We start from the raw sequence: 21,624 nt of genomic DNA on the forward strand, positions 1-21,624 counted from the left end.
CCCAGAGGCGCCACGGAAACACCAATCAGAGACTTAGAAGCCTGAAAATTTCATCATTTATTCAACATTTATTGAGCATTTACATTTGCAAGGCAGTTAGTGGAATTAAGTATAGAGATTTACTGTATCGATCTATATACTCATGTAATATCACACACACACAATTTTAGAAAATGCCAGGTATCCCCGTGTCAGGGTGATGCAATCACTTTGAACTCTCCCTTTTCCATAATGAAGTCTGTATTGCACAAAATTCCAATAATGATTAGTTTAGTGACACCCAGTCACCCTGACACACTACTCTACTATTTCAGGGGAGATACAAAAAAGCATTGTCTCAGCAATAAAATAGGATGTTATCAGACATTTATGGCTTGTGGGGAAAAAATGCAATTGCTTGCTGTTTTGATATTATCTCTGGCTATACTGGCCTTTAATCTGCTTTTTCTGTATTTAGTATCCAGTCATTTTAGAGTAAAAATAAGCCCCCAAACCAAAAACCAAGGTCGCATGGTCACAACAAACCAATCCTTGTGAATATGAACCCTGGGGCTATTATTTAGCATTTAAAGGAAATAAACCTTGGTGAGAGGATAATCTGAAATTTTGGAAATTCCAAGGCCACTTTAAGAGGTGAGATGGATTGGGAAGGTTGAATAAACCACCATTTTCACTCCTCTTCGGGCATCTCGAAATTCCGTTTAAACATTTCAGTCAAAAATAAGTTGGAAGGAGACATGTATCCCATCTCAGTTTTTTGTTTGTAGGTTTTTGGGTAGATGTAAAAATTCGGAACCAAACTACTCCCCAGAAAACTACCTCCCCGCCCCGGCTTGCGCGGATATCAACCTTACAAAAGTAATTTTTGGAGCACACGACCAAATGCGCTCGTCCCAAAACTTAGACGGACGCTCCTAGTTTTTAATAAGCACACAATTATTTTTATTCTTCTCTCCAAGGACTCCGATAGCTGGAGCGAGAATGGGTCCCCCTCCGATTTCGTGCCCGATCCAGCCAATCTGAGCGCGGATGCTAATTAGTTGCGCTCCCCCGATGAACACGCCTTTGTCGCATGTAGGGCCGGACTACAAAGCCCAGAATGCCTCGCCCCTCCCTGATCAATGAGGGCTTATTTAAATGATCTCTGAGGTCTTGGACCCAGGCCAATCAGCTGTCAGGGCTCATGATAAATCGCAATGCATTATTGATAATAATAATTACTGGGACATGCGCGTTCCGGCCGAAGGGGGGTAAATTTCCTAACTCCAGGAATTTGTGGCGGAGTGGGCAAATAACCGCGGCTCTCCAGGCGGCCCGATGCTCGCACCATGTCGAGGCGCAAGCAGGCGAAACCCCAGCACATCAACTCCGAGGAGGACCAGGGCGAGCAGCAGCCGCAGCAGCCGGCCTCGGAGTTTGCAGATGCGGCCCCAGCGGCGCCGGCGGCGGGGGAGCCGGGTGAGTAGGGCTGGGGGCGCGCGCCGGGGGCGGGCAGGTTTCCGGACGTTCGCTGGACCCTCGAAGGCGCGAGCTTCGGGGAGCTAGCGGCTTCCAGCGCAGATTCTGGAACCAAGATTTGGGGTCTCAGTTCTAGGGAAGGCACGCTCGTCGTCCCCCGCCCCCCCCCCCCGCCGCCCTTGTTAATTTTACACTTTACCTCTTCCCTCTCTTGTGTAAGTTTCACCCCCAGGTCTCGTTCCTCTTGTTGTAAGATTGACCCCCCCCCCCGCCGTGTCCCTCATTCCTGAAAGGTTACCTACTCGTCCCTTGCCCCCTCTCTTAATTGGTTCCACTCCCCTCGCTAGTTACCTCCCCCCCACTTGTAACTTAGGTTCCCCTCCTCCCTCCCTGGCGCCGCTTTTAAAAGAAAGACCCCGGGGGTCCCCACCTTTTCCTTCACCCCTTGGGAGCTCTTCTAGGAGGCTGAAGGAGCGCGCCCCTGGAAGACCCCCCCGGGGGGGGGAGGACGATCTGTTGCACGCGCCCCTCCCGGGCCAAGCGGGGGGGGGCGCGACCTCTCCCCATCTCCGGGAGCTGGGGTGCGGGCCACCCGCTGAGGGGATTGGAGGGCCCGAAGAGGTGCGGGAGAAGGGCACAGTATTTCCCAAAAAATTTCCTTAGGGCTTTGGCTTTTTCTCCTCGGTCTTTGCCGCCTGCCGATCTTCGCCCTAACCTTTCGGGGCCTGACCTCCAGCCATCTTTGATTTCCGACTTCCTAAAAATAACCGCGGCCAGCCGGAGGGGTGCAGGCCCCCAGGGGCCGGGGTCGCGGGCGCGCGGCAGCTCCTCTGGGGTGCACCAGCCTGGAATTTTGCGGGGCTTTCCTGCGGCGCCCGGTTTTCCAGAAGCGCGCCCCGGGGGCTGGGGGGGAGAGGTCGGGCCGGGGCTGGGCGGTCGCGGCCAGGGCGAGCTCCCGGGGCTGACCCGCCCCACGCTTCCGCGGCGAGCGTCTCCGGGGTCGGGAGGCGTTCGGGACCCCAACCCCGCCTGGAGCGGCCGGGCAAACTCCCCTCCTCCGGGTCACTTAACCGAGGAGGTTGTAGGAGCGAGTTGATTTCCCCCTATCTCCCCTCCGTCCCGGCCCGCCAAATTGTCGCCTGATAAGTTTTTAGCTACGCGTGGGGGGAGGGGGCGTTGTTAACCTCGTCTTGGGCCTTGTGGATCGTTTCCCCTTTTCTCCCCGCCTGCTTTCTAATTTCTCAGCCGCTGATGGGGGTGTGCACTGCTGTCCCAGACACTCCAAGCCGTAACTCCGGTAGGAAGGCTGCGCTCCTTTTTTGTTACCTCCCCCTTTTTGGGGGTAGGGAATGCATTATGTTGCCCAAATTTATAATTGGTTAATGTAAACCCCTGCGACCCCCCCCATAACATTTTTTTTTCCAGGGCAAATTAAATAGATCGTCTTGACGAGAGGCGGCTGTGCGTTTTCGGGGCGTCTGATGGTCAGGGCTGCCGGCACCCGAGGTCCCAGGAGGATGGACTCTCTTTGTGCCTCGGGTTGGGGGGGGTGGGGGGGAGAGCATGGAGAGGCTTCGTCGGTCGCCTGGCCCACCTGGAACAAAAGGGTTAACCCTCCGCCCGCCCGCTTCCTCCCGAGAGGAGGGGCGAGCTCCGGGCTCTGACCCCTCCCCTGGTTCTGCTCTGACCTCCCCATTCTCGTACCCCCTTGGTTTTTGGTGGGCGCACGCAAGTGGTGCTTTTGGTGGTGTTCGGCACCTTTGCGGGGAGCTTGTTACACGGCGGCTTCTTAAATTACGCTGGTTGGAGTGTACAGTCAGTTACCCGGGGCTGGGCTTAGGATCTCGGGCCTGACTGTGCGCCCCCTCCACGATTTGGGCGGCGGGGGTGGGGGGCGGTTGGTTCGCTATTGATCGCTGGGGTTGGAGCTGACCGCCGAGTTGCGCGCGGGCGCCCCCTGGAGGCCCAGCCTGGACCCGCACGCTTTGCTGAGAGGCGGGTCCCCTCACAGGTACCGGCTCACACCTGAAGGGTGGGACGGGTTGGGGGGGGCCGGGGATGGAGAGCGCCGGGTTGGGCCGAAGGACGGGCGCCCTTGGGGGCTCAGACCAGTTCTTGCCGGAGCCCTAGCTGTACCTGCTACTCTTTGCCAAGTGTTTGGAATTCTTGCAAAGAATTCCTTAGTCCTCGAATGTATTTGCAGAATCTTCCATTACCACCATGGGACAGAAGGTAGTTTCCTCAAGCAGTACGTTTTAACGGCTGCAGTTTGCATTTGAGCAGCCTGTTATGTATCTATCTATATATTATATCTACGTAGCTATAGGGAGAGATAACATGGATCTATATAGGTAGATGTGTATATACTGATAGATATGTAGATATGTATAATTTTTTTAAAAACTAAGATTGGGCCAGTCCTATTTTTGCAAAACCAATTTGAGATCCTCTTGGAAAGAATGCAGTTCTTGGGGCGTCTGGGTGGCTCAGTCGGTTAAAGCCTCTGCCTTCAGCTCAGGTCATGATCCCAGGATCCTGGGATTGAGCCCCACATCAGGCTCTCTGCTCAGCGGGGAGCCTGCTCCCCACCCCTTTCCTACTTGTGATCTCTCTCTGTGTCAGATAAATAAATAAAATCTTTTTTAAAAATGTAGTTTTGAGGAAAATGGAGTTTGGAGGTCAAAACATCTGCAGGTGGGCAGTGGACTCACGCTACATACAGGAAAATTAGCATTTTCTCAAAAGAGTTTCGAATGCCTTTTGTGCTAAACTGGATTACAACCATCAACGATTAAGATCCCCAAGTTTCAAACAGCTGCCTAGCCCCAGTTTCTAAACCGAAATGACCTCCTCTGGCTGTAATGATTTCGAGAAGAGGGCCCTTGGAAGTTCCTATTTTAATTGCGGGAGAGAGGGAAATCTGGATAGTGGCTTGAATGTTGCAGGCCGACCCTCTGTGTTCCCATCTTAGTTTCTGATAGAGAAAGGGGCTCCCGCTTGCCCGTAGCCCCTTTTGTTCCGTTAAAAATAAATTGCACAAGTCCCTACGTGGTCATTTCAGCCTCCCCTGGCTTCCTCATGGGGGGGGGGTCAGTTGGGGAGCCATCTTGGGAGGCAGGAGAAGGAGTTAGGACTTCCTCTTTTTGAATAAAGTTAGTGTTCTGGTAAGGTTTAAGAGATGACCGTTCCTGTCTGGTTATATGACTTTCAGCTGTGTAATCTGGAGACCTCGATTTCTCTGAGCTTTTGAATTTTTCTTTTATACAGTGGGGGTGAAGAGCCCTGTTCAGATCATTTCAACTGCCGAAGACCCACTATGTGCTGGGAATGTGATTTGTAATCAATTTTGTTCAGCATAACAGTGTTTCAGTTTTATTTCTTCCATCGAGATTGTCCAGAAGTGCCCATTGAGATGATTCTGTGGTTCTTAACTGTAGCCTACTGAGTGCCAGTGACGAGGCTGGGGACCTCTAGTACGTGATCTTTAATTCTCATTTGCACTCATTTTAGAGTAAACAGTAGCCCCGGGTTGAAATGGCTTGCTCGGGGTTGGTTTCAGCCTTTTGCTCCGAATCCACCGAGCTGTTTATCATGATCTCACTCTGGTTGGTTTTGAGATGGGATTTTCCATCAGTTCCTTTGATGAAGGAGCCCTGATGAGTGTTTAGTCGGTGGAGTTTGACGATCTCTCCTCCCTTTTAATGTTTGAGATTTGCCTTTTCGGACTTAGATTAAGGGGTCTTTGGGGAGGAGACTTGGAAATTAAAAAAAAAAAAACAAAAACAGTGTTTGCATGTCATGCTCTGGGCCTTAGTGCCCTGGAAAAATCATGGGGAAGAGTTCAAAAAGTTCCCCCTTTATCAACCCTTTACCTGTTGTACTTTTGATTTTTTTAAAAGAAAGCATCTATACCATTTTAAAAGGGTAGATGCAAACAAGCATGGCAGTGCTAGTTACCCCCTCCTCCCCCCCCTTTTTTTTTCAAATGAACTTCTTGACCGTTGGTCTTTTGTTGAGGGGAGAGGGTGCTCTGTGGAAAGGGACAAGACAAACCCCTGCCTGCATGGAGTTTACAGGTTTGCTTAAAAGAACAACTCCCAATTCTTCTGGAAAATAGGATCTATCTCTTAATGTGTAAATAGCAGAACCCAGACACATTAACAGCTGTTACAGCCTCCTTTGATTCTTTTACTGTTTCTCCTTCTCAGCACAGTCTCTGAATTTTGATCCAACACTGTTCTGAAATAAGTTTTTAGCTTTTCGTTAAGTAGAACTTAATTATAGCTTTAATCGGCTATCTGTGAATCAAGTTAAAGCCTTGTTAGTAAGTGTTTCTGGGTTTCTGAATTGAGATGTAAAATTAAACTGGTAAATGGGCACTTTCTTTCAGCCAGTTCAAAGGACATCTCTTTTCCTTTTGTTTTTTTGGTAAGCAATTATCCTGACGGTGGGGGAGGGTGGAAGATACTGTATACTTTATGTAAATCTACTCATTGTGGTTCTTTTTAATACAGAACTGGGGGAGAGGAAAATAAGCTTGAGTCAGTGCTTTTCTCAAGATTATACTGGTTTTATTTTTTAAGCATTTTGGAGTTCGCAGAGTTTGATTGGCTTCTGGTAGATGAGCTTTTCTTCTATACAATAGTAAGAGTATTTTCTATCCATTTGGCAGTGATTGAATCTAAGACCCCTGCTGGGTTTACTGCATTCTTCCAACTTATTGGATAACTAGATGCTGAGAGATAACATTCCTAAAATTCGGAGTGGGGGTGGGGTGGAAAGATGGAAGAACGAGTTGCCGGGTAATCTCTCGGAACTTCGCCTTTTTCCCTTTTGGGAAGGGGTAACTTAAGCGTAGCAGGCAATTGTCCATAACCCACTCCTCTTACTCCCCGGCAAAGAGGGCTTTGGTGTTGGCTCGTGGTGGTCTGCATGGAGAAGGTCGTTTTACTGCACATGCGTTCAGGGCTGCTCTGTTTTAAGACTCAAGTGGGATGTTGCTGGCGTTGTATCCAGCCCACAGAAGAGGCCAGCCTGTGTATACAGGGACGGCAAGCTGGTATTCAGGTTGTAAATCACTCTTGGAAACTGTTAGATCCTTGGGGGGGGGGGCGGTTAACCATTTTTGTGCCATAGCTTCCTTCTCCACAGAGCGTATTTCAGTGCAAAGAATAAAAAACACAAACACCAAGGAAATAGATTGCACTGAAACACAGTTATCAAAACCAAAAAACATTTGTGATAGAATAATGTGCTTCTTTATGAACGCATTAAAAAGATGAGCACAGCCGTTCAGGTAACCCAGAATTTCCAATAAGGCAGCAGCATTAACATCATAGGAAAAGATTGGCTTTCTGTGACGAAGTCGCAGGTTCTGCAAGTACCACTGTGGTGTCTCTCCAACATTCGTCATTGAAAGTCAGATACTAAATTTTAGTTGAGATTAGTGAAAATAAAGATCTCATTTTTGTTTCTTACCTAATTTCATGGACTTCAGTTTAAAAATGCTGGTTTAGAAACGGCTTTCTCAATGAAGGAATATTGTCCCCAAGGGGGTGAACTTTTCTTTTTTTAAGATTTTATTTATTTGACAGATCACAAGTAGGCAGAGAGGCAGGCAGAGAGGGAAGCAGGCTCCCCGCTAGGCAGAGAGCCCCATGTGGGGCTCAGATCCCAAGTGCCCCCTTTTCAAAATTTTTGGGGGGTGTGTGCGAACATTTTCTTGAGGGGATGGGGACAGAAAACTTGATGTACAGTGGATTTTGGCCTTCCTGAAGGACCATACTGCACATACAGATATACAATATATTTGTGGTATTAAAGTTTCATGGCGAGGGAGGAGAGGTAGTAGTTAAGAAAGCTCTAAAAGCCTCTGTAGAAGGATGAAAATTAAAAAAAAAGAGAGAAACTGCTCTAGAAGAAGCAATGATAAATGAGGCCCCTAAGTTTAGCGCCCTTCTTTTTTTTTTTTTTTTTTTTTTTTAAAGATTTTATTTATTTATTTGACAGAGAGAGATCACAAGTAGATGGAGAGGCAGGCAGAGAGAGAGAGAGGGGGAAGCAGGCTTCCCGCTGAGCAGAGAGCCTGATGTGGGACTCGATCCCAGGACCCTGAGATCATGACCCGAGCCGAAGGCAGCGGCTTAACCCACTGAGCCACCCAGGTGCCCCGTTTAGCGCCCTTCTTGATGGTACTTAAGAATACAGTCCCTGGTCGTCTTTTCCTGGTGAGCAGTTTCTTACCTTGAGCCACTTAATTCTGTCTGAGCCTCAGTTTGCACATCTGCAAATTGGGCCCGAGGACACTTGTCTAATGATGTGGCTGCAGAGATGAATGGGTTAAGGGAGCATGTGTTTTGCTGGAGGGTGGGGTGGTTCCCCTTACAGACCTGGATGGTATTCTTGCATGTGGCTTTACTGGAGATTTCCAGAAGTTAACAATGGTTGAGTCTAAGGGTTGAAACATGGTAATGAAAAAGAAACCATAGTACAAAGGTTGACCCTTGTAAAATGTTCTCTCCCCCCTCAGTCCCCAGGCCCACACTCGCAAGAGGTAGTACGCAGCCCTGGTTTCTCTTACTATAGACCGAGGATTTTCCACGTACATATTTGTGTCTTTATCCACAAAGGCAGTGGGACCGCAGATCTACACCCCGTTCTCTTCCTCCTCTTGAAATAAATCTGGGGTGGTTGCCCTCTAGACCACCACAAGTAAGAGATCTGCTTTATTTTTTTGTAGGCTACAGATGAATCCCTTTTTCTCTGTGCCCTGACTTCATTTAACCAGAGCCTTCCTGCTTGGCCACAGAGTGTACCTGTTTTTGTTTTTGCTGTTTGTTAGTAAGAGAAATGTAACCTTATTTCATAAAGCGAGTTCCTAACAAGGGTCAGAGGAGAACTGCGGGGGAACCGATGTGATGTTGCTGAGTGCTGCTGAGTGCTGCGGAAGGAACTGTATCTTTCTCTTTTCTGTGCACCTCCCGGTAGGGTGTATTTCCCTGCCAAGGGAAACTTGTTAAAAGTTGTCCTTTTTAAAGTTCTTGACACATAATTGCCAGAATTGCTTTTCCAGAAAGAGTGCTACATAACACTGCCTCTGACACCTCACTCCCAGTCCTGGGAAAGTAGGGAGATAGGTACTGACTGTATTCTGGGAATTGACAAATATTTTTAACTTGACTTGAAATATGGCTGGGATTGGGAATTTAACCTGTCGAACACCTGGAGGGTAGCAGGGATGTGTTTTGTACTAGCGCCTTTTTTTTTTTAAAGATTTTATTTATTTATTTATTTGATGGGGACATAGACAAGCAGGGGGAGTGGGAGAGGGAGAAGCAGGCTTCCTGCTAAGCAGGTGGCCAGGTGCAGGGCTTGATCCTGGGATGCTCGGATCATGATCTGAGCTGAAGGCGGACGCTTAACGATGGAGCCACCCAGGTGCCCCTGTGTACTAACTTTTCAAGTGACTTCCAGGAGTTCCAGAAAGATTGTAGTAGCATGTGTCCGCGTCCCTTTCCCCTTCCTTGCCAACCTGACCCCTCAGGCTTTTCTGTCCTTCCTGGGGTGTCTTTGAGAGGAAAGATAGTTGCAGTCTCAACAGAAGAAACACGATGGTAGGAAGTGAAGGAAGGAGGGAAGTTGTGGGGCTGCTTGCGTGGGTTTTAATATTGGCCCTGCCCTTTATCACCTCTGTTACTTTGGGCAAACTGATGCCCTCTGTGCCTCGGTTCCCCCTCTGAAATACAACGGCCCCTACCTCAGAGTTGTTAGAACCTGTGAGTTGTTTAGAATTACACCTGGCAACATAGTAAGTGCTCAGAAGTTAGCTCTGACTAATTTTTAATTGTGTTGCCTTGGGCAAGGCACGATCCTTCAGTTTCTCTCATTTGTCAGTGGGGCAGGTAATTTAATAGATTGGGTGAGTATAGTAGGGGGCACCTAGAGGTCCCCAGTCCGACCTGCAGACAGAACATCATGGTCATCATTTCACCACGGGTCGGATCCCTAGCTGCCCTGTGGTGTGCCCAGTAGGAGGTGGGATGTGTTGGTGAATGAGTTAGGCATTCAGTGATGGTGGTTAGAAAAGTTTTGTTCCCCAGTTTCCCAGCTAACCATGGGAGCCACTAGAGATAGAAGGGTGGAGAGAATAATGTTCACTGAACTCCACAGTATCTGCACCTTTCTTGCCAGGTTCCATCCAGATGGCATCGGGCACATTAGTAAGAATTTCACACTTTGTTAAAAACTTTACTGAACCCAGGCATACCTGCCGCATGAGGTTGTCACAGTTATGCTTGCTTTGGGCAGATCTGAAGAGTAAGGCTTCCATATCCAGCTTGTTCACAGGCAAGTGCTGGGTCAGCCCTAACCTACGTTCCCTACACTGGCGGGCCAGACCTGTTAGTAGTGGCTGTTGGCTCTTCGTCCCTGGCCCACCGCCAACCCACACACACCTTACAAAACTTCGTAGTGCTAGGTCTGAAATTCATAAAGAATGGGCTTATGTAAATTTTAAAGAATTACTTTTTGAAAGTCGGAAATCTGTAGATCTTCTCAAGAGAAACACACTTTCCTGGGACACCTGCGTGGCTGTCAGTTAAGCGTCTGACTTCAGCTCGGTCATGATCCCAGAGTCCTGGGATGAATCCCGCATCTGACTCCTTCCTCAGCAGGGAGCCTGCTTCTCCCTTTGCCTGCCGCTCGCCCTGCTTGTGCTTACAACTCTCTCTTTCTGGCAAATAAATAAAATCTTGGAAAAAAAAAAGGAAATAAACTTTTCTTTCAAGATCACTTCCACCCCCATACTGTGCGGGACTCCTCAGTCAAACCCCCATGGTTTTAGGGACTGTACTCACCCAAGAAGGAGTTGAGAGGCAAAATATATTAGTTTGCTTTAAAAAGTAATAATTTATTTAAACGTGAGATGTATCCTTCTCGGCCTCTCTTCCATCCATTTGTACATTTCAGACATGTTGTATTTTAAACAAAAGTGGTCACATTTTATGTATTTTTCTGCAGCCTGTTTTCTTTCACCTAACTTCGTCTCCATGTGAGAGCATCCAGAAGTTAACGCCATTTCTGCTGTATGGCTGAATACAGAACATTTAACATTTCTGTTTAAAAACAAACAAACCAACCCAAACTGTTCTTACATGGATCTTTGTATACATGTGCAATTATCTGTTGGTTTAGATCCTGACTCTGAGGTATACCTCTGGTTTCTCCGTGGGGGAGTGTACCTACAATTGGATAGCCAGGAAATGAGAACAGTAAAGTAGCTTGGGGGACTTTTCACCTGACTTCTTGTTTTTAGGACCCAGATGTCCAGATAAAAGCCACAGTCTCAAGATGGGCAATTTAATATGCAGGCTTCCATTAACCCTGAAGGGAATAGGACCCAATTACAAAAGAAATTTGGAGACCAGCCCAGAACAGGAAGGTGTTTGATTTTGTATATTTCATTTCAGATACATTATAGGAATAGAAGTTGCCAGTAGAAGTTGCAGCGAAACCCATCATTCTCATCCCCTTTCATTCTCCGGCTTCTCTTTTTACATAATGGCTTATTAATATAGTGTCCAGACCAATGAGACATTCCTCTAGTTTTTCATGATCTGTAAGTATAAGATCATCAGAGTCTTTTTCCTTATGGTCACAGCCGCTTTTGAACATGACATCTTTTGTCAGTGTCTCATGAAAATGTTCCTAGAATGGGGTGCCCGGGTGGCTCAGTCATGAAACCTCTGCCCTCGGCTCAGGTCATGATCACAGCGTCCTGGGATCGAGCCCTGCATCGGGCTCCCTGCTCAGCGGGGAGTCTGCCTCTCTGTCTAGCTCCCTTGTGCTTGGTTTCCCTCTTCCGCTACATCTCTCTTGTCATAAATAAGTAAAAATCCTTTTTAGTGTCTGCCCTTTTTTTTTTTTTTTTAAGTAAAAATCTTTTTTGAAAAAGAAAATACTCCTTGGATTATTCGCTTGGCCTTCCTGTGTAAATGGACCAGCGTTGCTACTCTCTGTATTTTCAGTGTTGGCCCCTTGGAACTGGGAAGGTGCACTCGTATTGCGGTTCCCTTTCAGCAGCCCTGGCATGGGGATGAGCAGCTGTATTTGAACATTCCCAATGTCACTTATATTCACTGTGTGAGACCCACTGGCCTTTGCAAGCTCGCTCTGAGTGGGGTGCAGAGCTCCAAGGGGATTATTTTAATAAAGAGAAGTTGTATGAATTTCCTAGGGTTTCCATAAACTATTGCTGCAAATTGGATGGCTTTTAAGCATAAATTCAGGCGAATGGTTCTGGAGGCCGGACACCTGAAATTGAGGTGTCCGCGAGGGTGGCTTCCTTCTGGATACAGGGGAAAAGGGTTTCAAGCCTCCTTTCTATCTCCTGTTGGCTTCTGGCAGTCCTGGCTTAGAGTCCCGGAAATTCCTTCCTAGGGCCTTACTTGTTCCATCTCTCATTCCCTGTCTCTTCAAGAACATCAAGCAATGGGTTAGGGACTTTCCCAGTTAGATTTGTAAAGATCCTGTTCCCAGTAAGTTCACATGCACAGGTGCTGAGTATAAGGACTTGGACATACTTGGCGGCCCAGGGGGTGGGGTGGGGTGGGGTGGGGTAGATGGGAGTGGGCACAGTTAACCCACTACACAAGTGGTTAGTTGGTTCCGACCTCTGGAGGCCTAGTTCCCTTTTACAGTCTTCTGCCTGTTTGGACACAGGAAGATGTCTGTATGGTGAGTTGTGGTTCTTTGCTAGAAAGAGCCCCCGTGCCCCTTCTTAGGCACCATTCTTAGCTTGTGCTCTCTTGTCCCAGGTGCTCCCATGAACCCCCCGGGGAGTGGCAGTGAAGCCAGCAGGGATGGCCTGACCTCGAAGAGGACCCGTCGGGAGGAGACTCACATCTGCGAGAAATGCTGCGCGGAGTTCTTCAGCTTCTCCGAGTTCTTCGAACACAAGAAAAATTGCACTAAGAACCCCCCCGTCCTCATCATGAACGACAGCGAGGGGCCGGTCCCTCCTGACGACTTCTCCGGGGCTGGGCTGAGTCCGGGCAGCAAGGAGGGGCCCAGGGAGGATGGCGGGGGCGGCGGCGGCTCGGGGGAGGCGAAGGAGAAGCTGGGCGCGGAGCCTGTCGTGTTCCTGAAGACCGAGACCGGCCTGCCGGCCGCATCCCAGGACATAAGCTACGTACCCAAAGGCAAAGTGGCCAACACGAACGTCACTCTGCAGGCGCTGCGGGGCACCAAGGTGGCCGTGAACCAGCGGAGCGCGGACGCGCCGCCCGCCCCCCTGCCCGGCGCCAGCAGCATCCCGTGGGTCCTGGAGCAGATCCTGTGCCTCCAGCAGCAGCAGCTGCAGCAGATCCAGCTCACGGAGCAGATCCGCGTGCAGGTGAACATGTGGGCGTCGCACGCCCTGCACTCCGGCGCCGCGGGGGCCGACGCCCTCAAGACCTTGGGCAGCCACATGTCCCAGCAGGTGTCGGCGGCCGTGGCGCTGCTCAGCCAGAAAGCCGGAAGCCAGGGCCTGTCCCTGGACGCCTTGAAGCCAGCCAAGCTACCTCACGCAAACGTCCCTTCCGCCGGCGCCGGCTCCGCGTCCCCCGGGCTGGCGCCCTTCGCCCTGAAGCCGGACGGGACGCGGGTGCTGCCGGGCGTCATGTCGCGCCTCCCCGGCGCTTTGCTACCTCAGGCCCCAGGCTCTGTGCTCTTCCAGAGCCCTTTCTCCACGGTGGCCTTAGACCCGTCCAAGAAAGGGAAGGGGAAGCCACCGAACGTGTCCCCCGTGGAGGTCAAAGCCAAAGACGAGGCCGTCCTCTGCAAGCACAAGTGTAAGTACTGTAGCAAGGTTTTTGGGACTGATAGCTCCTTGCAGATCCACCTCCGCTCCCATACTGGAGAGAGACCCTTCGTGTGCTCGGTCTGTGGCCACCGGTTCACCACCAAGGGCAACCTCAAGGTGCACTTTCATCGACATCCCCAGGTGAAGGCGAACCCCCAGCTCTTTGCTGAGTTCCACGACAAAATGGCGGCGGGCAATGGCATTCCCTATGCACTCTCTGTACCTGTCCCCGTAGAGGAGGCGAGTCTCTCTTTAGACAGCAAACCTGTCCTTGTAACAGGGACCCCCAACCTAGGGCTACCTCAGAATCTCTCATCAGGGACTAACCCCAAGGACCTCATGGGCGGCCCTCTGCCCCACGACCTGCAGCCCGGGCCTTCTCCAGACAGTGAGGATGGATCCCTGCTCCCTGGGGTGGGGCCACACCACAGTTCCCCGAGGGTTGGTGGCTTCCAAGGGAGCGGGACACCCGAGCCGGGGTCCGAGACCCTGAAATTGCAGCAGCTGGTGGAGAACATCGACAAGGCCACCACCGACCCCAACGAGTGTCTCATCTGCCACCGGGTCTTGAGCTGCCAGAGCTCCCTCAAGATGCATTACCGCACGCACACCGGGGAGAGGCCGTTCCAGTGTAAGATCTGCGGTCGGGCCTTCTCCACCAAGGGCAACCTGAAGACGCACCTCGGGGTCCACCGAACCAGCGCGTCCGTGAAGACGCAGCACTCGTGCCCCATCTGCCAGAAGAAGTTCACCAACGCGGTCCTGCTGCAGCAGCACATCCGGATGCACATGGGCGGCCAGATTCCTAACACGCCCCTGCCCGAGAGCCCCTGTGACTTCACGGGGCCCGAGCCCATGATGGTCAGTGAAAACGGTGGTGCGGGTGCCGTCTGTCAGGACGACGTTCTCGAAAGCATCGATGTGGATGAGGTCGGCCCCCAGGATGCCCCCGGGAGCTCCTTGAAGGTCCCCGTCCCTCTTCCCAGCGTCCACTCGGCGTCCCCCACGCTCGGGTTTGCCGTGACGGCTTCCCTCGATGCCCCGGGGAAGGTGGGTCCTGCTCCTCTTGTCCTGCAGCGGCAGAGCAGCAGAGAGAACGGCTCGGTGGAGAGTGATGGCCTGACCAACGACTCGTCGTCCTCCGTGATGGGAGACCAGGAGTACCAGAGCCGAAGTCCAGATGTCCTGGAGATGGCGTCCTTCCAGGCGCTGTCCCCAGCCAATAGCCAGGCAGAAAGCCTCAAGTCCAGATCTCCTGATGCTGGTGGCAAGGCAGACGGCTCCGAGAACAGCCGCACTGAGATGGAAGGTGATAGAGCTTTGGATTTAACTTAGGTCCATTTTGGGCACAAGGTCATCCAAAAGGAACCTGGGTTGAACTTGGCAAATGGACAGTGTGGCGTGTGCAGAGCAGCTCTTCTGTAGGGCAATTAGCCTCTCTGTGCTTCTGGGTGGAGGGGATTAGTAGCTGCCTCTGTCCGAGCACTGACATCCTTCTGTTGATGGTGGTTAATGCAGTTTGGGTATGGACAGCACACTTGCCAGTTTTTAACTTTTGTGGTTGAGCCCCAGGGAGACATTGGGTAATCTTACGGAAATGATCCAGTAGAAGAATGTGTTTGAGAAAGTAAGTGCTGCTTTTTGGCCACTGAGATAAGCCATAGTTCCTTGACTCTGAGGTCCCGCTCCCTACTGCAAGGTTCAAAGATTAATAACGGGGGGGGGGGGGGGGGGAGGAGAATCTGACCCATTTTAAAATGCACATACAAAACGGGTGGGGTACCCGTTGATGTTGTTAACGGTGAAATGGGGGAACAGCTGCTGATAGAATGAAATAAACCTGGTGTCTGGGCATGCCTTTTTTTTTTTTTTCTTGGTGGGGGTGGTGGGGGAGTGTGTGGGTATGGTGGGGAGCAGGGGGGCAGCAAAGCAAAGTTGATTGAGCTATAGCAAAGAGGTAGCACGAAGCTCCCAAGGAGGGAGGGGACCTGAGAAGGTTGCCCTCTGCGCATAAAAGATCACTTTTTCTTAAAAAACAGTTTTTAGGTATTTATTTTTAAGTAAACTCGACACCCCACACCCAACATAGGTTTGGAACCCACTACCCGGAGATCAACAAGAGTCACAGTCCTCCACCCTCTGAGCCAGCCAGGCTCCCCTTAAAGATAACTTTTTATGCAGGAACTTGAATTTTAGGTGTTTGTGTGTGACCTGTACCCTAACGCCAGCATGGTGACTTCCCCCAAGTACTTGAGCTGTTCCTCCCTGGGCAGGTCGATGTGCCAGAGAGAAAGGCTGCGTCCGAGGTACACAGTTCGCAGAAGCGGTTTCCAGGCTCTCGGTGGGCAGCTGTCATCAGAGCTCTTTTGTGGTTTGAGAAGGCGTGAATATGGGATGATAAAAGTCTGGGGTTTCTTTTCTCTGGATACTAGGTCGTAGCAGTCTGCCATCGACATTTATCCGAGCCCAGCCAACCTATGTCAAAGTTGAAGTCCCTGGCGCCTTTGGTGGACCCACGACCATGTCCCCAAGCATGACGCCTTTGTTAGCGGCCCAGCCACGCCGACAGGCCAAGCAGCACGGCTGCACACGCTGTGGGAAGAACTTCTCCTCGGCGAGCGCCCTGCAGATCCACGAGCGGACTCACACGGGGGAGAAGCCTTTCGTGTGTAACATATGTGGGCGAGCGTTTACCACCAAAGGCAACCTGAAGGTGCGTGTCTCGGAGGGCTGGGGATGTTGAGCAGCAAGTGTTCATTGGTGTTCATCCATCTGTGGCGGATTCTTCCGTTGAGAACAGTGGGATGGGGCGCGTGGGTGGCTCAGTGGGTTAAAGACTCAGCAGCCTTGGGCTCAAGTCATGATCCGGGGTGCTGGGATCGAGCCCCGCATCGGGCTCTCTGCTCAGCGGGGTGCTGTTTCCCCCTCTCTCTGTCTGCCGCTCTGCCTTCTTGTGCTCTGTCAGATAAATGAATAAAATCTTTTTTTTTATTAAAGATTTTATTTATTTGATAGAGATCTTTAAGTAGGCGCAGAGAGGGGAAGGGAAGCAGGCTCCCTGCTGAGCGGAGAGCCCGATGTGGGGCTCGATCCCAGGACCCCAGGATCGTGACCTGAGCTGAAGGCAGAGGCTTTAACCCACTGAGCCACCCAGGTGCCCCGAATAAAAACAAAAACAGTGGGATACCATGTAGTCCGATCTCATAGCTGGCTCTCCAAATAGGCATCGGAAAGTACGTTTTCTCACATCACGATGCTGCTCAAAGTGGGATATTTTGTGCCGTCTGTCTGAAATTGGTCATTCCTCCCCTCCAATCTTAGCGGCACATGAGATAGTAATGCATTTTGCAGAGGATGCTTTTCGAGGAACGGGACATGAAGTCTTTTGGATGTTTCTGTCTCTCAGTATAACATAGTAGTACACATAGGGTGGTTTTTCCCTGATGCTGGGGCAGACCGTGACCTCTCTCTACAATCATACAGTACCTGGGTGAGATCCAGCCTGGAGACTGATGATACGTGGTGCATAGTGTAATGTGGTGTTGATAAGTCAGGTATCGTGTATGTGTACAGACTCGATGATGACCGTGTGTGTTGGTTTCTGTTTTTCCTGGTCTGCTGGGTTGAAGTAAGTAGCTGTGAATGAAGTGTATCTGATAGCAAGTCTCCAGGTTATCAGTTGTGTTAAAACCCTGTGGCTGGGTCCTTTCAGAGAATGGCCTTGACTATCCTTAGATTCCACCCAGAATTTATCGGGGAGACGGCGAGGAGACTCGCCCACGTACGGACTAAAAGTGGCATGTGTAAGAACAAAGGATGGAACGGGGGACCTGGGTTTTTCCCCTGGCCCCACCTGGTGGTTTGGGTGAGATGTTCTCGGCTTTCTTCTTTATTTCTCTCCCACGGGTAGACAGTTGAGTTGAATTCATTGTGGCTCAGGGGTTAAAACTTAGTTTGTTTTTTTTTTTTTTAAGATTTTATTTATTTGTCAGAGGGGGAGAGAGTGAGCGAGCGTGCACAGGCAGGGAGAGCAGCAGGTAGAGGGGAGGGAGGACCAGACTTGCGGCTGAGCAGGGAGCCTGATGAGGGACTGGATCCCAGGACCCGGGACCATGACCTGAGCTGAAGGCAGATGTTTAACCGACTGAGCCACCCAGGCGTCCCAAAACTTAAAGGCTTAATATACAGCCTTAAAGAGCTGTAAGATTGTATATCATTTAATTTAAAAAAATACACATACTACAAAAACAAGCTGTGTTTAATTTTGTCATTGGTGAAAAGGTCAAGGATGGAGCAGTAATAACCGACTCAGAAATCCAAAGCTTCAGTTAATTCCCAGGACCTGGGATCTGCCCAGGGAAGGTCTGGAGCTCCTTTTGCTGCACAAACGGCTTTGGGCAGATAATGGCTCTTAGTACCTGTTTCGCAGGCATGGGGTTAATGGTAGTGACAATTTCAGAGTTGTCCTGGAGATTAAATGAGTTACATCGTAATGTGTTTCCAGTTAGGCGTGGAACGTCATAACAGCATAGAGCGCTGCAGAGCAGGTTATTCCTGAGCCCACTGGCAAGATAGCTACTAACTTCTGAGGGAGTTGGTGCGTTGAGATGAGGTGACCTGGGGCACCTGGAAGGCTCACTGGTTAAACATCTGTCTTCAGCTCTGGTTATGATCCCAGGATTCTGGGATCAAGCCCCGCATTGGGCTCCCTGCTTGGCAGGAAGCCTGGTTCTCCCTCTCCCATTCCCCCTGCTTGTGTTCCCTCTCTTGCTGTGTGTCTCTCTGTCAAATAAATAAATAAAATCTTTAAAAAAAAAAAAAAAAGAAAAGAAATGAGGTGACCTGAGAAAATAGTGCCCACCGCATTTTTTCTTAAAGGGTTTTAGAAACTCCCTAGACAAGACCCATATTTAGAAAAGGGGCTGAGTGGAAGGAGGTGCTATGATTTCTGTCATCAGGAGGTCTGCCACCCCAGAATGACCAGCATTCATTCCAACGGTGGCCTTCCTGTCACTGCCCCAGCGGGGCTGGCTTCTCTCTGATGACGATCGTTGATGATGATCATTGATGAAGCATGTGTTTGTAGATCAGTCCACGAGGGCAGCATCTGTTCTGTTCAAAAGTTAGTTTTCAGCTCGGGTTTTTACACAGGCTGCTTGGAGACCTCATGTGCAGTGAGAATTCGTCCTTACACACTTTGTCCAGTATTCCCCAATGGCATGGTTTTTGCAAAAAAGCTAATGTGAATAGATAACATAACCAGGATATTGACATGGATGCAATGTCCTGGTCTTAACGGATTTTCCCATTTTATTTGTACTCCGTGTGTGCCTGTGTGTCAAGTTCTGTGCAGTGTTACTACCTGTGCAGGCTGGTTCTTCACAGATTTTAACTGTAGCACTTGAGAAGGCTTAGTACACAGGGTCCCTGTAGTTGTTCATGGGGACAGAATGGGAGCAAATGTCCCCCGCTTTGGTTGTCTTTACTTGTCTCCAGGCAGGAATGTGGGCCCATTGTTGCTAGATCTTGATTTTCATGCCCCCTTCTAACACCCCCCACCTCCAACACCCACCCCAGCACCCCCCCAACACCAGAGAACAGATACCTGAATTTTGAAAATGTTCCAGCCCATCTGCAGACGGATGAGCTTGCCAATATGCACGCCATCAAATCTCTGTTTTGGCGGAAACTTTTCTGTTCCTCTTCCCATAGGTCCATTACATGACCCACGGGGCCAACAACAGCTCGGCGCGCCGTGGGAGGAAGCTGGCCATCGAGAACACCATGGCTCTGTTAGGAACTGATGGGAAGAGAGTCCCTGAGATGTTTCCCAAAGAAATCCTGGCGCCTTCGGTGAACGTGGACCCCGTCGTGTGGAACCAGTACACCACCATGCTCAATGGAGGTCTGGCCATGAAGACCAATGAAATCTCTGTGATCCAGAGCGGAGGGATTCCTACCCTCCCAGTTTCCCTGGGGGCCAGCTCCATTGTGAACAACACCACGATCTCCAAGATAGATGGCTCCCAGTCAGCCATCAGTGCTGAAGTGGAAAAGCCAGGTGCTGCTGATGGCGTCCCCAAACACCAGTTCCCTCACTTCCTCGAAGAAAATAAGATCGCAGTCAGCTAAGCTCTAGGAGAGGAACGCTGATTGAAGGAGAAACGCAGGCAGAATGACCTCTGGAACTGTACTTTTCTCTCCCTTTTTTCAAAGAACCCATCTCCTCCTGTTTGTTTCTTACTGATGTGCAAATAATGTTTACAGTTGTGATCACAACCTCAGGCAAGTCCTACAATCAGATGTCAGTATGCTGCTTTGCAAAAAAAAAAAAAAAAAACAAACAAAAAGAAAAAAAAATAGAAAAAAAAATTTGAAAAAGAAAAAAACTGAAAAAAAAAAAACCCCCAAAGAAGAAAATACATACTAAAACAAATACAGACTAGAATTTCTTTAATTTTGGAAAGAAGCGGGTCTTGCAAAGTAGCTCTGTTACTTGGCGACAAACTGTATACATAAAAATCTTTGTACAACCGAGGGTAACTGTTTCCAAAGACTCCCTATTTCAAGTTGGAACTTACTGAACTACAATGGGAAAGACAACTGTTAGACTAATTCCGGGGGGGGGGATACTAGATACTTCCCTGGTGACTGTATGCGGGTACGTGGACGTGATCTGGCCTCTCTGTTTAGGGACCTGTGTTTGACCACCAAGCCTCTTTCACCTATCCTTCCTTCCTTTTTTTCCTGAATGTACTTTTTTTTTTTTAAACTAAGGTTGCAGAATTAACAAAATTCCTTCAACCTTGGAACCTTAAATAGGATGCCCTCAAATGGACTACGTTTAGTCCGAAGGGAGTCAATGTGTGTTGCTGCTTATTTAAATACAGTTCAGTTAGAGCCCCAAGAGTGCCAATATACTGCCTTGCTTTCCAGATGCCTCCTTCCTGAGCCACCAGGAGAGGTGGGCAGCTGAGCAGGGACCCTCAGGTGACTTCATTTGGTTCGCCAGTGCCTACTCGATTGAAGAAGTTGGGTTTTCGTTCTAGAAGAAAGTCACAGAAGGGCATGTTCCTCATAGGTTCTCATACTAATTTGTACAAAAATGTCCTTGGTGCATTTTAATGCCAAGTTACTATGAAGATTGTTGAGTGTTGCATGAAGGCTACAAAGTTGGAACAGGCAAGTTTATGGGTATGAAAGCTTTAATTTATCTACCTCATTTATTTTTTTATTTTTGTAGCCATAGCGTCTATTTTCCTATTTTCTGACCGCTGAAGTGTTCTCATGTCTTAAACCTTGAGTTGATTAATGTGGAGAGAGCCGCCGGACATTTAAGATATTTTCTTGATTCTTTGGTTTTTGTTTTTTTTGTTTTTGTTTTTTAACTCCCTCCCCTTTTTGTATATGGAATGATGAAACGTGCTCTCATGGTTCAAAAAGGAAGGAGAAAGACAGACCATAATGTCTGAGTGGAGAAATCTGCTTTGTGGGGAAGTAGATCAAGACTGTTACCAAAAGTTTGTCTGTGTTATTGCACCTGACTTTTAGGATCCAAAAAATTTTTTTTTGCCACGTTGTGCCTTTCTTTCTGGAATTGTATGTTGAACACAATGCTAGTAACCTGTTTACACTGTGAAGTGGATATTGTTACAGAGAACATGCCAGAGCCTTTCTTACTGTTAAGTAATGCCCTTGTGAATGTATAATCTTTGGAGAAACCCTGTAGTTTTACCTGCTGATGCTGTCTTGTTGGAGAATAAATTTTGGATGGTTTTTTTTTTTTTTTTTTTTTTTTTTTTTTTCTCCTTTCCCCTCACCGCCAGGCATGTATGAGTTTTTCTGGTTCGTTTCTGCTCTAAACCTGAGAACTCTCACTTAAGCATCATTTTGCCCTCAGGACCCTCCAGGTCCTAGAATCGAAGATGTATGTGCATCTGGTTACATCCGTTCTGTCCCCGTGTTCTCAAGTACACAGATAATTGCTTGCTGCTTGGCATCTTTCTTTATAAGCCAAAAAGTTCTGTTAGAGTAAATTTATTCTAGGGAACTTCTACTTGTGACCACAGGAGGCTTACCATACAGGAGATTCCCCCATGACTGCCCATCCTAATCTGGTATGAGTCACTGGGCAGAGAGAGACACCATTTCCTCCAGAACGGACTGCTGAGAATCATATAGGACTTGGCACTTTATTCCAAGGGAAGATTGCATGAGAGGATGGTGGAAGAAATATCCACTAGGGAGAGACAACAAGGGCAAGATGAGGTTAGTGTCCTACTGGGAAGGTACCCTGTTGTCGTACCTTTGCAGTGTTTCTCTTT

General features: G+C 49.2%; 1 protein-coding gene across 4 annotated transcripts; it reads left to right on the forward strand.

Annotated features, from left to right (window-relative positions):
- Positions 1–1,082: 1,082 nt before the first annotated feature.
- Positions 1,083–19,639, forward strand: SALL4 (spalt like transcription factor 4). Of its 4 annotated transcripts, none has more exons than XM_032350324.1 (4): positions 1,083–1,458; positions 12,273–14,609; positions 15,733–16,013; positions 19,013–19,639. In XM_032350324.1, the coding sequence occupies exons 1-4, from the start codon at positions 1,329–1,331 to the stop codon at positions 19,430–19,432; spliced, it is 3,168 nt and encodes a 1,055-aa protein (XP_032206215.1). In that variant the 5' UTR covers positions 1,083–1,328; the 3' UTR covers positions 19,433–19,639. The 4 variants fall into 4 exon arrangements, with proteins under 4 accessions (XP_032206215.1, XP_032206218.1, XP_032206216.1 ...); XM_032350327.1 differs by having other exon boundaries at positions 12,273–13,289; XM_032350325.1 differs by lacking the exon at positions 1,083–1,458 and adding an exon at positions 2,689–2,755.
- The last annotated feature ends 1,985 nt before the right edge of the window (positions 19,640–21,624 follow it).

Source organism: Mustela erminea, chromosome 7 (assembly GCF_009829155.1).
Source record: "Mustela erminea isolate mMusErm1 chromosome 7, mMusErm1.Pri, whole genome shotgun sequence".
Taxonomy (NCBI): Eukaryota; Metazoa; Chordata; class Mammalia; order Carnivora; family Mustelidae; genus Mustela; species Mustela erminea.

What these genes read in the sequence shown, in the direction of transcription:
- SALL4 (XM_032350324.1), top strand. Translation starts at nt 1,329, where the DNA reads ATGTCGAGGCGCAAGCAGGCGAAACCCCAGCACATCAACTCCGAGGAG. An exon ending in GCCGGCGGCGGGGGAGCCGG is followed by an intron (nt 1,459 to 12,272) that starts GTGAGTAGGGCT and finishes CTCTTGTCCCAG; the next exon opens with GTGCTCCCATGAACCCCCCG. An exon ending in CCACCAAAGGCAACCTGAAG is followed by an intron (nt 16,014 to 19,012) that starts GTGCGTGTCTCG and finishes CTCTTCCCATAG; the next exon opens with GTCCATTACATGACCCACGG.